General features: G+C 39.0%; 1 protein-coding gene across 6 annotated transcripts in view; it reads left to right on the top strand.

Moving 5' to 3' along the window:
• Positions 1-13130, top strand: part of LOC117426342 (zinc finger protein Helios-like) — a 46631-nt gene extending 33501 nt beyond the window's left edge. For all 6 annotated transcript variants that reach the window (XM_059034041.1, XM_059034044.1, XM_059034042.1 and 3 more), the window contains 3 exons: positions 4118-4255; positions 6407-6547; positions 9787-13130. In XM_059034041.1, coding sequence (XP_058890024.1) covers positions 4118-4255; positions 6407-6547; positions 9787-10559 — 1052 coding nt within the window. In that variant the 3' untranslated portion in view covers positions 10560-13130. The remainder of the gene's footprint in view (positions 1-4117; positions 4256-6406; positions 6548-9786) is intronic.
• Positions 13131-17431: the final 4301 nt, after the last annotated feature.

Below are 17431 nucleotides of genomic sequence, written 5' to 3'. Positions count from 1 at the left end.
CTGCCAAGGATAAGTGTGTCATTCCTAATGTTGGTTTGGTTTGTTTTCTGGCTGTGACCCTGGTTGGTGTGCAAGTTGCTTGACTCGCTCAGGCAGGCTGGCCCATGAAATTCCAAAGTATCGTCACTGTTGCATATCAGAAATGCACAAAGCCCTCCCCTCCTCTCCTCTGCTCTCCCCTCCCGTCCCCACCCTGGGGCTGGAAACTAGAGTCAGCTTTCGAAAAGGAGACAACGTGACAAACAGAAAAAAAGCAAAGGGAGCAGCTCATAGTAGCGAGGTGTACTCCGTTTTCATAGGTGTTTCCTCAGCCTCACAACCAAGGCATGTTGTACAGTGCGTGCATTAAACAATTGCACACATGTATCATAGTTTGTCATCATCTTTTATAGTGCTAATGGGGTCAAAAATATCCCCATAAGATAGGAACACCTAACAAAACCAGCCTTATGAGAACACAGGCCCTTTAATGTTTAAGCAGATATTTCAAACACAAAAGTGCAGCAGTATTTCCTTTAGCCCCTGTAACTTTCATTACTGTATTATTGTGTTGTGAAGAGATCACTATAATTATATTATGCAAAAACAGTGTTGTGTCCTGTGCTTCGCTATTAACTCATCTGCATAAATCTTAGTCTTGCTGGCTGGTAATATCAAAACTTTAGTACAAAATCAAGATTGGGAGCATGACTGCCAGCCTGCCGGAGCCAGTCGAGCAACCTGCATGCCAACCAGGGTCACAGCCAGAAAACAAACCAAACCAACATTAGGAATGACACACTCATCTTAGATAAGAGATCTCCGGTGTATGGGAGTCAATGTAAAGTGTGTGTGTGTGTGTGTGTGTGTAGGCAGGGAGAATGCAGGTGCACAAAATGTGTTTACTGGCATAGAGCCTATTTTTGTTTCACTTCCAACATAACGTTTATCAGCTTCATCAGTTTGCCAATAACTACACAGCTAATGCAACGGAGAAACTGCTATAGAGTAGAAGAGGGTGATGTTTGAACTCTGAAAGCTGGAGCTCTCTCTGTGCGTGCGTGCGTGCATGGGTGTGTGCGTGCGTGGGTGTGTGCGTGTGATTGCTACTGCAGATTATCCTCATTCTTTCTAGCTACATCCTGACCCTGGACTCGATGTGATAAGGAAATACTACAGTGTACTTGATCATGTTCTTGGTGATGTACTGTAGTTAAATTACAGAGAAGTAACAACAAAAAAGCCATTATATAACCCAGGCAGAACCAGCTGACTAAAGCATTTTTTTGTAACCCATATTGCACTGTGGTCATGATATTGACTTGATGGACAAATTAATCACTGCATTGAGGGTTTCACGGCCACTAAAATACTCTGAAGCATACACCTCAAGTTTCTTTTAAGTTAAAATCATGTATTTTCAGATATCTTAAATTTTGGTTTTAATTGATTACTTTTTAATTACTCCCCAGAGGGGTCAACCAAGATTCAAAACTAAAACATGCTCAACTCGATATACCGTATTCCTTCGAATTTAAGATGTTCTTTTTTAACAATTTTTTGCTTCTCAAAAATAGCTTGCGTCTTAAATTCGAGTACAGTATAGTGATGCGTGTATTAAAATCACCAACAAAAGACATGATTACCTGAGTACACAAACAGCAAAGTGACTGAGTGCTGAGAAAAGACAACAAAGGCGTCTGCCCGAATACACAAGCAGCAAGGTGACACTGCTGAGAAAAAACAAACCAAGCTTCCTGAAGAATACCAAGAGAAACGTTTACAATTTCAGCATTTCTAACAAACAGTACCAGCTTGGACAGATCGGAAATACTGATCAGACCCCTGTACTTTTCGACATGCCAAGCAATGTTCAATGCTGTTGTGTTTGCTGGGTTACATGTTGCCTGATGCCGTGGAGTGTTGTGTCGTGCTTGCTGTTGCCAGGATGTGTGATGCCATGAGTGGTGGTGTGTGTACGACACAGACGCCATCTTAAGTATTATACAGTATTATAACAACACTGTTTCATGTCAGTTTTGTATGATACAACAGTGTAATTGAGGTTGTATCTTTGTAAATGCATATTTATTTGATATTTTATTTTTTCCTCAAATTGAGGGTGGTAAATTTGGGCTGCGTCTTAAGTTCGAGGGTTTCTTAAATTCGAAAGAATACGGTATTGTTTCTCTATATACTGAAACTAAACTCCAATACTGTCTTTACTGTCTTTAGTCAAACCATACTGGCTTTTTCGTAATTCCTTACCCTTGTCCCAGGTTTATCAGGAATGATTACAGGTTACACAGGGTCAGATAACTTAAGATGCGTGTATTGGTCTCCAGCATTTCACAACACAACACAACAGAAAACTATTGCACAGTTCAGCATGTTAATCTTGGCAGGCATCTGGCGCTGGACAGAAAAACCCTGTCCTTCAGGTCAGGATTGAGTTGCACTGTCACAACACTGCACCGTAACGGGACTCACACAGTGCTCCCAGCCTCTTCCCATTCATTAACACTACAATCGCAAGCAAAATACTACATTTGCATAACGCAAAAAAGTGTGCAAAGCCATTTTCAAGAAATGACAAATGAAAGGTCAAAGGGACTCTGATCCCCAGCTCAGAAGTTCTCACTTTCACTTAATGCTACAAAATGAAAACAGAGTTTGACTTTGAACACCACTCTTAGTCAGTGTGGTTAAAGCTCCGGAGTCATATTTATTATCAGTTAATGTTAACTAATACAGATAATAATCACCTCTTCATGGAACTGGCTACATGATGAGTTCATACATGGTGTATTCTGAGGTCCTCATTACAAAATCAATTAGCAATTACTATAAACCGTCACCTGTTGTAGACAAGACACAGAGGAGGCTTATTGACTGAATGCAGCCATTAGTTTGTTCCTGCTGACAAAAGTGGTTGATTTCAGAATGCTTTCAATTCAATCCTAGGGGCAGGTGGAAACAAGGTGTGAGAGTGGCCATGAATGAGATGGTCTGCTCACCCTCACTTTTCTTGATACGTCGACAGCTGTTTTCCTTTTCAGATTTTCTGAGAGGAATAAACCTAACCTTGTTCCTGTTGCGTATTGCAGACTGAAGCTGCACCCCACCTAGTCCCCTCAAAGTAGCAGTGTGTGGTTAGCTTTGATTTCTCCACTGCAAAACCCCCATTGGAAACAATTGGACACCAGTAGCTTTCGGATTAATTCTTCATTTTTTATGCAATGTTGCCCAAAATCGCTTTGTATGGTACCGAGAGTATGAATCATTGGAAACTGGAAAGGAAATCAGAAAATCTTACAATCACCTAGAAGCACTAAGTTGCGGCCAGAACAGGCGACAGCATTTCTTTTGAATGTTCCTGTTGTGTTTGTCTCAGAGGTTTCATACTGTAATGCTGAACCCTGTGTTGATTCCTGTTGCAGTGGGTTTTCCCTGGGCATGTTGAAAGCCTGTTCCACACCCACTGGGCTTTGTGTGAGTGTGGGTCCACTGAATCACACTGTAGCGTGGAACCAGATGTCGTCATTGTAACGCCTACCATTTTTTTTCTAACTCAACGCAATATTCATGCTCTTCACATTTTTTTTATTTTTATTAAATCATGCTCCCAATCTTGATTTTGTATTACGGTTTTGATATTAGCAACCAGAAATGCTAAGCTTCATGGTTTCACGCAGATGAGTTAATAGCAGAGCCCAGGACGAAATACTGTTTTTCCATTTCATCTCATCCATTGGGTTTTTAATTAGATAACGCAGCTTTATTGCTAAATGAAGGTAAAGTAAAAACATTTAAACAAAGTGAATTTAAAGACAGTCAGTCTTCACTGGGTTTCATCCAGTATTACGGAATATTGTACGCTTGTAAAGTTGTGGAGGAACAACATGCTTTCTCACTTGCTATCTTTCCAGAGCACTTTCTTAAAAAGTTAGAAAGTTAGAAAGTGAATTCCAATTCAGCAGCAGTTAGTGTATTTAAAGTACATATTGAAAATGTCTCAGTTTTAAAGGCTACATTTGCATGCATGTTAAAAACAACAATTTCCAGGTAGTGTTTGAATGTGAAGTGACATAAGTAGTGGAGGAGGCTTAACAACCAGCTTGCATCATTTCTTCCGCAGTGGGCAAGCCGCACAAGTGCAACTGCTGTGGGCGGAGCTACAAGCAGCGCGCGTCCCTGGAGGAGCACAAGGAGCGCTGTCACAACTACGTGCAGAGCAGCCGTCTGGACCCTGCCACACACGCTGGGGCACTGCAAGGTATGGGCTGCTGCGACACAGCGCTGTTCAAATCTAATGAGCAGCATACAAGCAAGGTCTGAGCAGCACAAAGTCATTTCTATCTGTATCTGTGTATGTATGTATGTATATATGTATCTAGCTATATATATATGGTTTAATTTGTGAGGTTCATCAGGTCAATGAGTTCTGAGGGGCCAAGGCAAATGATAAATAAATACAACACAACATTAATGAAATGTTAATTACTGACGTGGAGGTCGTTAACTTGAGACCAAAGGGCATAGAGCCCTCAATAACCTGCAAGTCATTATCTACCAGTTAAGGACATATGCATTAATTAATGTGCACTATGAAGTAATATAGAGCTTTGGGGAGCAGAAGATAACTGAGTAAGAGCTCCACACAACTGAAAAAAGCAGAAGAAAGTTTTAGGTGACAGACTTTCATTGGCGCTTTGTTATTTTTTTGGCATGAAAGGTTATACACATACCAGGCTTTCACTTAGCATACGCGATTTAAAAAACAACCATACAGTCGCTATACAAAACGCTAGCCAAATTAAACTCATTATATTTTACATTTGCATACAGTAAAACTAGGTCATTGTGATCTACTTTTTCATGTTTGTTTGACCTTACTAAATTGTTTAATTTGGTAAGGTCACAAAATGATGCTTTGATGACACTCACTAATTAGTCCTGTTTAATTTTCGAATATTTTACTCTTTAATTGCGTTCACTGTCATATTGCATATCCCTTAAATTGGGATGTGTAACCTAAACGAAGGGGCATGAACACATTCGACACAACTTAATAAGGGAAAGACAGGAACGCAAAGGAAAGGTGTCTGTATCCACTTGTATTCTCCAGCTCCCTGGAATTCTCTTTGAGGAATCAGGGATGCAGATACTGCAAGCTTCCATTCTTTGTGTTCTACTGGAACAATAATTGTTCTGCAGATTATAAAAAAAATACATACAGTATTAGGTTTTGATCAGCCGTTGCATTTCCACTCTGTCCACTCACTACACAGTGAGCAGGAGTACTGCCCAAACTTCATCTGCTACATGTTAACAATTCAAAAGTTTATCCACGCTGCTCGTGACTGCTTTTATAATTCAAGAAGATTCCATATGTTCACTGTCGAATTGAGATCTGGGGACTCAGTAGGCCAGCCCAAATGATGTATTATTCAGTTGTAACACAACAGGGTGCTACACCAGCAAATATATGTGTGTTTCAATATAAACAGCTTATATTGCGTGTTTGTAAATGCCCCTTGTAAATGTTAAGTATTCAGTTTGCATTGCTGCTTTGAGGGTTTTTGTGTGTGTGTGTGTGTGTGTGTGTGTATGTCCATGTGTATGTGTGCGTGTGTGTGTGTGTTTTGTTGTTGTTATTGTCTAGCAAGCGTTTGACCACAGCTGTAAAAGAATGAGTTCTGACTGAGATGTCGATTTTAGTGAACAGAGCGATCACCACAAAAGCCTCTCTCCTGCCCCCACTCATTGTCTATAGCTGTAAGGCTGATTGAGAACCGGAATTCCAAAGCGTCAGAAAATAGAAATGTCAAACGAGAAGCCTTTAAACGGAAACATGACACAACGTCTTGTGTAAAAAAAAAAAAATAATAAAAAAAGGATTTCTATTCTCGTTCCATGATTACAAATAAATATAAAGGGCTATCTGTATGTTCAAGTGGGTTAAAGGTTTTAGTCAGAGGTTTTTGTAAAGTCTAAAGGGTAGACAGCCAACACACAGCGTTTTTTCCCCTTTTTTTGGTCTGAGTAAAATCAGCTCTGATTAGTAATGCTGTATGTTGTAATGAAGCAGGAAGAGGATAAATTGTGGGTAATTCAGAGACTCATCCATAACTCGAAACACACACACACAAGTCATAATATATACAGTGTTAACGAGAAACTTAGTAATACATTCTATTACTATAAACTACGTTCCTCTTAGACTGATGCAGATGGCTGTTTCCCTGTAGCTTCAAGCTTTGCTAGTGTTGGAAGCACATGGAGACAAGAACTTTTTTACTATCCACATAGCAGACCCCATGTGGCAGGGCATTCACAGTATGCACGTCCCCTTGATGCTGCTTTATTGGTGCGTGTTATTTTCCCTTTTTTACGGTGGTATTGAATCAGATTTCTCTCTGCACAGCTCCTACCGTTGAAGAGGGGAAGGAACAGGAGCCCATGATGGAAGGGATGTCGCTAGTGCCTTTTGAAAGACCGCCTGTGATCGAGAGGCTGCACAGCAATGTAGGGAAACGGAAAAGTACCACGCCTCAGAAATTTGTGGGTAAGTGTGCAAGGTGGACAAGAGCTGGAAGATCCTGTTAATCAGCTTCTTGGAAGGGAGTGCAGAGTGTTTAATAGTCACCTCACTCCACTCCATTGGTGAAGAGGAGGGGGTGGGGTGTGATATGAGTTATGATTGGCAGGTCATAGAGCCATTACATAGAAAACTAAAATCATAGTTAACAGTAAGAAAACAATGACATACTGTACGTAGTAGATCAAATGAATCTTCTACATTTTTAAACATTTTGAATCATTCCTTAGTTATGGGTGTGTCTCATAAAGAGACAAAAGGTAATTGGATTGATGTTAGACCAGATAACAGGTGACTGCTTGTGTAATGTACCAGTGTAACCCATGTATTTCTGCCTCAGAATTTCATGTGGTCTGTTTTTCTTTTTTATATAAAATACTGGTTTGCGTTACATACCAAAAGGATGCATTGTGCGACGGTTTGTAAAGTCATACATCTTTAGCACTGTATATATTACACTACCAGTCATTAAGCAGTCACACAAAGGGAACTTTGTTTGAATTTGCAAATTGTCAATATCTCATAAACCTTTTTAAGTTTGCAACTTCATATTTTCAGAGTTATTAAAACTCAGTACACAGATGAATTCTGTGATTTTCCCGGTCAAGTTCGAACGTGGGTATTATGCAAGAAAAATAAATCCTTCTGCGAGTTCTTTTATGAAGCTGCCACCACAGTGTTAAAGCCTCAGGCTGTATTTTGGAATACGTTTGAAGCAGTGACTTCATAAATGCAGGGCTATATAAACAATCCATTCTGAATGTGTTGGTTACCCTGACAGTAACCTCTGACCTAACATGGCTGCCGTACTGCCTTGTGTGTAGGCCTAAGTTTCTTACAAACACACTATAACAACTGTTATTCAAACTAATTGGGACGAGGGGGTGTTCATAAAATGTTGTAAAATGTTTGTTTGGAGAATTAAATTATTGTAAAAATTGTTAAAATGACACCCAAACTGTTACAATACCACCCTCTTGTTTAAATTAATTTGGTCCTAACGGATTCACATTCACGTCTGTAACTGAATAAGAACAGCTATGTAGTGAGCTGTCATGTGGTCTGAAGATTTAATTGGCCATTGCGTTAATGCCAGATTCAAACAATTCAATACGATTTTTCAGAAATAAAGTGCAGCAGCAGAATAAAGGCACCTTTTGCCTTTTATTTGTCAGTGTTTGAATTGAGTTTCTGTTTCTGTTGAGTCGAGAGTGATTTAACTACAGTAAACCGTGTTGTGATGGGCCGTTCCTTTCCGATTTGTAGAAACAGGGTTTTTTTATCTTGTTTTACTGTCATGACGTATTGTTATGGAAGGATGTGTGACTTAAATAGTAATAGTAAAAAAAAAAATATGCAAAGGCTTTTGTTAACAATATTCATTATTGTGTTTTTTAAATGAATAACTATTTTGAAGATACTGAAACCTATGCCCCATTTCAGAATGATAATAATACAATTGAAACTTAAAACACTACAAAACAAAAACTCGTCCTTGCTGCTACTGAGTTTTTTCTTGCTAGGTTTGCCATAACAATGCATCAGATCACACATATCAGTTACGCACGGAATATAATTTTGATTAGGCAAGATATTTTTTATTGCAATTAAATACAACATAATGAACTCCTCAAAATGCCACTGTATGGGGGTCGAATTGGAATCTAAAGAATACTTTAATTAGGAAGCCTGATGTTTCTTTTTTGTGAAGTTCCATTAATACACTGCCATTGGTAGCATTTTACACATCTTGTTGTATAGTAACCTCATTGCAACTACATTCTAATTATGCTTTAATCAGTGCCATTTAAAATAATAATTATTTTCAACAACAAACTATATTGTGTAAAATAATTTAAAAAAAAAAAAAAAAAAAACTGGTTTCAATTATTAATAATCCCCCCTCTCTCTCTCTCTTTCTCTCTCTCTCTCTCTCTCTCTCTCTCTCTCTCTCTCTCTCTCTCTCTCTCTTCCTTTTATGTCTTTATTAGATTTTTTTTTGCGTTTCTTATCTTGTAGACACTGAGTTCTTGGTTAAAAAGCAGAGATGATAAAGGGACCTGTTTTTCGCTTTATTGTGGTTAGGCACACCTGTAACACTAACATGCAGTCAGTTACAAGACAAAAGCAAAACAGGTTACCGCATCCCTGTTTTGCAAGGGTTAAACATTTATTTTGGGCTATTATGTTTGCACGGGACTTTCCACCATTAAGAGCCAATCCAATCTTCAAGCTCTTTTCGGCACCATGATCAGTACTTCGTAATATCCTCAGAAGAGAGGGACTTTTTAAAATGAAATAACATGCTACCAATAAAATATGCAGGATTAAATAAGTTAAATAGTTCAAAAGTACTTTAAATAAACCAAATACAGGTAAATTAACTATGTTTAAAACTATATGCATTACATAACATAACAAAAATAGAACTACAGTGTAGTTCATGCAGAGTACCTGTATTCCAAATAAATGTATAGCAGCTCATCTAGATCTGGATATTACTAGCTGGTAATGCACAAGGCAGTTATTTTAGGGATATACTGTCAATCTATTTTTTCTGGTCAAATCATACTTGTGCTTAATTGCACGTTATGAAGATAAAAAAAACATAGAAGAGCAATATTTAAATGAACACAGCATGCCACAGACAATCAGGAGTGCAGGGATATGGGTTACGCTTCTGACTGCCAGATTCATTTCATAATAACGTCATTTCACTGGAACACCTTCTGAAGGTCCTTCTGATGAGATAATATACTGGAAATGGTCGCATCATTTTGGTTGCATTCTTCAGTCATGTTACATTTTCAGTCACGCTTTACATCAACTGGGCAACAGTTACCAGTAATTACAGAATAACAAAGGAGGCAGTTACCTGTAACTCACTCAGTGACACAGGAGTAACTGTTAATAATGTTGGGGTTGAGGCGAGGACTGAGGCAAGGGTTAGGGTGAAAAAGTATAACATGACTTGGTAATGTCTTATAACATGGTGATTTACTGGTAATTATTAATGTTTAATCATTAATGTTGTCTCCTCAATTGTTTTGTGATTTAAATGATTATTAGTGACCAAGTCCTAGAGATTTTCTTCGAATAAACACCTGATGAAATGGTTTTTGTTAGACCGTGTAGGATTTCCTTTATTACAGGGTCTAGGGTCTTTTTAAATGCATTTAAAAAACACTAAATATCCCATGTTTCAGGTGAGAAACTGATCCGGTATGGCTACCCAGATATGCGCTACGACATGGGCCTCAAGGATGCAGAACTGGTGCATGCCCACATGATGGACCAAGCAATCAACAATGCCATCTCCTACCTGGGGGCCGACTCCCTGCGGCCCCTCGTCCACCACCAGCCCGTGTCCATGGCAGACGTGGTGCCCATGATGAACCCGCTGTACTCTCAGGTTTACCACCCGGGCCGCGTGGAGAGGCCCAGCAGCAGGGAGACCCCTCCCGTGAACCTAGACTTCCCAGCAGACAGACCTCTCTCCCTCATCAGACCAAAGAACCCGCCCGCCGAGCACGAGGCCTCGCCCAGCAACAGCTGCCTGGAGTCCATTGACTCGGAGAGCAGCAGCCACGAGGAGCGCACGGGCCATCCCAGCAACCCAGCCTTCAACCCCAAGAGCAGGCGGAGCAGCCCAGCCTACACCAGGGAGGAGCAGAGGGCCCTGGATGCGAGCAAGGCCGCCGCTGCAGAGGCAGCAGCAGCAACAGCAGCAGGAGTGGTCGTCCCCTCCCTGAGCCCTTCCAGAAACCAGTACAGGGTTTACAGCGGGGATGGGGAGCAGGTCAAGGCCTTCAAGTGCAAGCACTGTCGGGTCCTCTTTCTGGACCACGTCATGTACACCATTCACATGGGCTGCCATGGTTACAGAGACCCTCTGGAGTGCAACATCTGTGGGTACCGGAGCCAGGACCGGTACGAATTCTCATCTCATATCGTTCGAGGAGAGCACACATTCCGCTAGGCACTGAGCCAAAGGACACAAATGAAGTACAAAAAATACGTGTATACATATGTATATGTGTGTGTACATATGTCTATGTACATACAATATACAGGTATGTATAAAACAGTCTAGGAAGGTCTGCGCTTAGAAATATGAATTATTTTACTTTTATAATTTCATCTTCCAACAAACAATCTAAAGGAAGATTTTAGAAGTGGGAGAGAGGGCTTAACTGTTGTATGGGATTTTTTTTTTTTTTTTTTTTACATGTGTATTTTCTGTAGTTCATACAGTATGAATCTTCCTCACCGGAGCAGCTATAGACAGATTTGATTCTGTTGCATTAATTTATACCCTCTTAATTCTTTCTGTCATAAGAATTTGCCTTTCCTTTAAGTAAATGTGGTTTTTAGTTCAAACAGGAGAGATCTGTCAGTACTGATCAGACACAAATTAATCGGGTGAGTGCATTTTCTTATTTTTTTAAATCAGAAAAGCGCACGTAATATGTTTTTGCATGGAGGGATTTTTGTAGGTCTCCTGGTATTAGTTTTAATTGAGTTCAGTGGCCACCCTTGAGAGTGAAATGATTATTAATTCAGACTTAAGCTTTGGTGCCACTATTTGCTCTGTCTCTTGTTTGCAGCAGCAAAGGAAGAAGGGAGAAGCACACAGTGGTTATGTAATCCCTAGACATATGTACCTATTTATACTTTGTGTTGCAGTTGTATGTTTGTATCATTATTAACTGTAAGCATTACTGTAAGCAAGTGATGGCTCACTTTGCTTGTGGTACTTTCTGTTTTACTCAAGATGAGGGAATATGAGCCAGTTTGATGTTATACTGGGAGCCGACAGTCATTTCACAATGTGGGCATATCACTCAACTCTGGCACTGGGTAGACGTAGCTAGAAGCAGTTTGAAAGTACATCTTATAAAAGATGGGTGAGATTTCCAGATCTTACTGTAGTGCAGCTTACAGTAACCTCCTTGCATACTTCTTATCAGGCAGTTGAGCTCAGATACAAGCTAACAGTTTCAAACCCTAGTGGTCTAAACGGTGGAGTCTCTGGTGACAAGGCATCAACCGCACCGCAGCTCCTCATTGAAGCATTAGACACCAGTTCATAAATTTCGTTTTAGCCTCTTTTGCCATCATAGACCAAATCAGAATTCATTTTAACTCTTTTACTACACGATTCCTAGGTATCCTCTCATGGCTCCTGTGGATTGTAAAGCATAGTATTTAAAGAGCAAGCGAGAAAGACATGTCCGATTGGGGTTGTTTACTGAAAACAGTACTGTAAGCAGCATTAAACCGTGAAACCCTCCTTACATTTCTAACAATGCCATTCATTATTTTATAAAATAAGAGAAGATTTTAGCTGTTTTATTTTTATACACTGTCATATAAACAGTATTTATCAGCTGAGGTTTTCACAATGCACATCAGCTAGAGTAGAGTATCTGACATTGGTTCATTTCAAATTCAAATCTATCCCAGAAAGAACTCCCTTTCGACACATACTGTACACATACAATGTAGTGTACGCACCTCAATGCTAAAACTACATCTTTCATGCAGGCGGTCATTATAGACAGGTTCGATGGCACTTCAGGGGTTGTTTGTAGGTGCTCTTTAGCGTATTCAAGACTTGAGTGTTATGTTTGCATGTTTCTCGTGCAAAAATGACTGGCATCGAGGTTCTGGCACTTGAAGGTTTTTAATTACCTTACTGGCATCAAATTTAGAAAACTTTTAGATAAGGGAACACGGCTTTACTGTGAAACCTCATTTCTATAAACCATTCAGGTCTTCACTCTCCATATGAAGCGGCTGTATTCTACTTGTCGGGTTTATTGAAGGCAGTCATTAACATGTTCTGTTTGGAAGCACTGAGCTATTGGCTAAACTCATTAGACGCAGGACTTTTCTAAGAGCTTTTCCAAAATAATAACCCAAATCCATGCAGGACCTAAGATAGGTCAAGGTACTGTCTGGCCAACCAGGTGTAAACCAGCCTTTACTTCCTGGTTGGGACCCAACAGGTTCTGGGTTACCTGGTGGCAAGTTTAGCAGAACTAATTGATTATAAATGGGTTGCATTCAGTTTTCCCTTACTTATGCACTTGCCAAAAACAATCAGTAATTAATGTAACTAGGATACATACAGATTTTGTATTTAATAAAATGTTTTTGTTTTAATTTTACATTGGGAGTGAATTACCAGCCCGGTGTTATGCTGCTGTCTATGAATATTGTATAACAACTGTTTTTCAATAACCTTTGCAGGGACTAGAAATAAGTCTCCCGTTGCATAGCACTTTGATCCATTCCAGTTTAATAAGACACACCTGAGCTTGTTACGTATACACTGTGGTTAATCAAGCCCATTGTAAAAGCTGGAATGGGTGAAGCTGCTGTGCAGTCGGAGTCTTATTTCCATCCCTGCTTTGTTGGACTGTACTTAAGGTCCCTGCAGATCTGCACTGGTTAGTGACAAGAGGACCATCATGCAGCACATGTTTATTTCACCTTGAGGATGAACACTTATGTAATTACAACCTCATGACTGGAGAAAGCATGGTGCAAGAAATGAAATTATATATATATATATATATATATATATATATATATATATATATATATATATATATATATATATATATATATATATATATTAACAAAAAAAACACGTCAGGGATTGGAACAGAGTCCTGTAGCCAGTTGTGTGTCGTGTAGCTGAAACTGTAACAGAAGGATTTGTTTGTATGGTTTTCTTTTGTTTAGTTTTTTTTGTTACAAAATTCTTAAACTGTGATAATTTTGACTGATTTATTTTTATTCGTGAAGCACTGTCATTTCTGAAATTGGAGTCACATCATGTAGCTGAGATACATAATACATGCGCGTGCACGCACGCACGCACGCACACACACACACACACACACAAACACACACACACACGCACACATAGAACTATTGATGGCACTACAAGTGCTCATTTGTGTTGATTAAGAGTAAACTCATAAGGTGCAGTAAGCACTACAGCTGCATGTGTAGGTCTTGCTCACTCCCACAGTTACCGAACAGCACCAAGAGGTCTTGTCAATTGTTGATAAAATGTGCATATTTCTATTTGAAACCTCTTGTTACACTTGTCAATCTAGAACAAGTTCATTTACTTTAGTCTTACATTTTATTTAGTCTTTTAGTTTTTGGGGAGGTGTTTTTTCTTGTTGATAATGCATTAGATTTATAAGCAGTTTACATATTTTTGTACTAAAAATGTAGTTTTATATATTGGACATAAATATATGTAAACGCTTGAAAAAAAGATCAAATGGTGCCGCTGTGTAACACACTCATTTTTTGGACTAGGGTACCTGCCTGTTTCCTTTGCTTATTTAATGATGCAATTGCAGATGTGCTTTTTATTGTTTTCTGTTTTTGGTTTGGTTGTAAATGTTCTTAAAAATGATATAGCCTATTATACATGTCTTTTTTTTCATGAGAGACTGCAAGCTTTGGATAGGTATATGATTAGTAAGTTGTAAAATATGGAGAGATATATATTTTTTTAAATGCTTTTAAAAGACTTCGCAGAGGGTTCTTTTAAAAATGTAGCTTTCTGAAAAATCGTTGGGGTTAGGGGGGGAGTGTGTGAGAGTTTTGAAAACGATAGCATGCTGTATTGCAGTTCAAAATGTTTGACGGGTTAAACAAGACGCTGGTGGAACTTATGTTTGAAAGTTTCTACTGTATGTCTGATGTGTGGGTTAGAAATAAGAAATTAAACTCATTGCATTGCTGTTTGAGATACAGATTTCACAATGAGCCTGTTGTTAATCACACCTGAGCTAGAACAAACCAACCACAGAGGCATACTCTACCAGGCTCAACCATAATTCATGAAGCCCATAATAAAGTGTGGGATGGCTTGAGTCTTGTTTTCATCCCTGCCTGGTGAGCACCATTTCATAGCCTGCCACGATATCTCCTAAATGCTTTACACAAGTCGTGTCAAAATATCCAAAGACACTGATGTCAAAAGGGGTGGACTGTATCTTCCACAGACTGGTCCCTGTCTTAACCCTTTGAATCCCAGCTGAGAACGGGTTCTGTGAGCCTGGTAGAGCAGCAGTCAGGAGGCATTTTTGATGTTAGTTTTATTTTTAGTTCTCAAGATATTTTTGCGGTGTGAAGTGGCCTTATCCCTAGGCCAAGGGTTGGATATTTAATGATTAGGCATGGGCACCAGTGCCTTTTGGGTCTGTGATGTTTACAGAGCAGATGGGTTCTTGGTTGTGCACAAGGCAGAGCGGTAACGCTGTGCTCACATGTTGCTTTATCAAATGCAAGGTGGGCTCACTGTCTCCAGGCATGCATGTTATCACATGCAAGGTGGGCTCACTGTCTACAAGTTTGTTTAGCTGGTATAAGCAAGCTTGTTCGCATCACTTGTACCTAAACATGTTACATTAGTAAAAAAAAAATAATAATGTCCTGACAATTTATTCCAGGCTCAAAGGGAGATTGTATTATCTTTATATATATATATATATATATATATATATATATATATATAAGAACACTTTTAAGAGAAATACACAATTAATACATTCTCCACAGAATCAATTTCAAGCACACATTTCGTGTTTTATTTTTGTGATTTGTGATATGAGATATTTCAGGTCTTTTTTTCTAAAATAAATTCTGTCCCCGAGGTGTCTATTAAGGGGACCAGTTTGCTTTGGAAGATAACTGCCATTTACAGAACCCGGGTTCAAATGTTTTAAAAGCACTGCTTTAACACCTGCATTGCTTCCCTGTGGCAATAATCAGTCAGACTTTCCAGGTGATGTTTGTCAGTTAAGAATATTATTAGCACAGGGTTATTTTTGTATGTCCTCCTGTGTCTAGAGGTTTCAGAATCATACATCAGTGCTGTGTGTCTTTTATCCAGTCCCTCCACAGTGTGTTTCTATATCCTCATTGTTTCTGAATTGTTACAGATGGTACTGCATATAAGAGTCTGTACAGTTATTTTATGTCAATATTATTTACAGGTTAAAGCACTGTTTATATTCAGTATACTTGTACCATACGAGAGCTGCATAAACAACACCTTTAAACCATATTAGTTTCATGTTTTAAGTACATTTGAAAACAATATAAGTACATTTATTTAAAACTGCATGATATTTTGAAGAACAAAAAAGAAAACTGTGCCCATCATATGTACAGTTGCAGCTAATTAAGAATGAATGGATATTGGTGGCAAGGGGCTTGTTATAGGAATTTAAATAATGGATGTTTTTGTTTCACACATTTGAAACTGATACCCTCATACAGAACTAAAGAAGTGCATTTTTTCATTAAAGTGCAATAGTGTTTTTTTTTTTTTTCTCTTTCTGAATCGTTCTAATGTGTAAATAGTTTTGTGAAAATGGAAGTATATGAGAACCGATTTTGGAATCTGTTCAATACTGCAAACTAATTGGACTGGAAGAAATGGTTGCAGAATGGTACTCATTTGAATATGGGTTTTGCTGTAACTGTTTTGTATTGAGTGCATACTGGAATAAATGTAGGGAATCTCAGGTACATTCACCTGCAGTGTGTGGTTGTGAGTTATTCCCTTTGCTGTTTATGTTTTAAACAGACATGTGAACTGACGCTGAATTTGTGCATAAAAAAGCACTATATCATAATTAATCCAGTAATAAACAAATTCCACTGAGAATGACTGCACATATCACAAAAGACTAAGATAAGGGCAGTAGTGTGGAGTAGTAGTTAGGGCTCTGGACTCTTGACCGGAGGGTTGTGGGTTGAATCCCAGGTGGGGGACACTGCTGCTGTACCCTTGAGCAAGGTACTTTACCTAAATTGTTCCAGTTATGTTGGAAGTTATGTACTTACTCTTTAAATAACAATACATACTATTAGTCCAACAAAACACAAAAACAGCAAAAACAATACTACTAATAAAGAGACCCTGTATTGAAGGTTTACACACCATCACCCCTAACAGTGTACAGAGTTTATCTCTTTTAAGTGTTATTCTTTAAACTGGGTAGTAGAGAGAGTATTATTTAAATTGTTTAAAATCCTGCAGTATCCTCCTCGGTTCAGGTAAATCGAGTAGCCTTTAAGAGTGTTGTAAAAAAAAGAGGCAGTTTTAAGTGGTGGGAGTTTAAACTGAGCACATACATCTTCTTTCCTGTCTACGTCGGGGCACAGAATGCCCTAATTATTACAAGCACTGACTTTCTCAGAATGTCCTAGTAATTTGCAGAGTGGTGTTCCTTCTGCGGTACCGCAAACACTTAAGAGGGTGCGCTCTCAAAAACGCAGATTGTGCAATTTGTCATGGAAATAGAAGCACGACGTTCAGTGAAAAACACCTCTTGTTTGTGTTCTTCTAAATATAAACGTTACAGAAAGGTGAGGTTGCTTCGGTTCCCCATTAGAATTTGACACCTTGGCCTTATGCACATGAGAAAACAGGCGTCTGTGATGAAGTGTTAAACTTCCAGCTCACTGTATTGTCATGGTATGTTTCGCATGAACGGCAAATCTGTCCCTTCTCAAGTAATAAGAAAAACTCCTTACTGGAAAAAAAAAAAAAAAAAAGGTCAAGCATACAATGCTTGAGCTTGTGTTTTCATCTGTGTCAAAACCATAGTTTCCCACGGTTAGTTACATTATATTGATTGTTAGCTGATCCAAAAACAGCAGAGAGGAGGAGGGGGACTTGGACTGCAATGACTCCCTTTCCCAAAGTCACGAGTCAAAAAGCAACAGAAGGCAAGTGGTTTCAATCGGGGCTGCAGTTATCATGTAATGTAAACTGCTACAGTACAAACAGTGAAGGTTTCAATC

This window comes from Acipenser ruthenus, chromosome 11 (genome assembly GCF_902713425.1).
Source record: "Acipenser ruthenus chromosome 11, fAciRut3.2 maternal haplotype, whole genome shotgun sequence".
Lineage (NCBI taxonomy): Eukaryota > Metazoa > Chordata > Actinopteri > Acipenseriformes > Acipenseridae > Acipenser > Acipenser ruthenus.
Note: the sequence above shows the minus strand (reverse complement) of the source record. Positions and strands in the feature narration are given on the sequence as shown.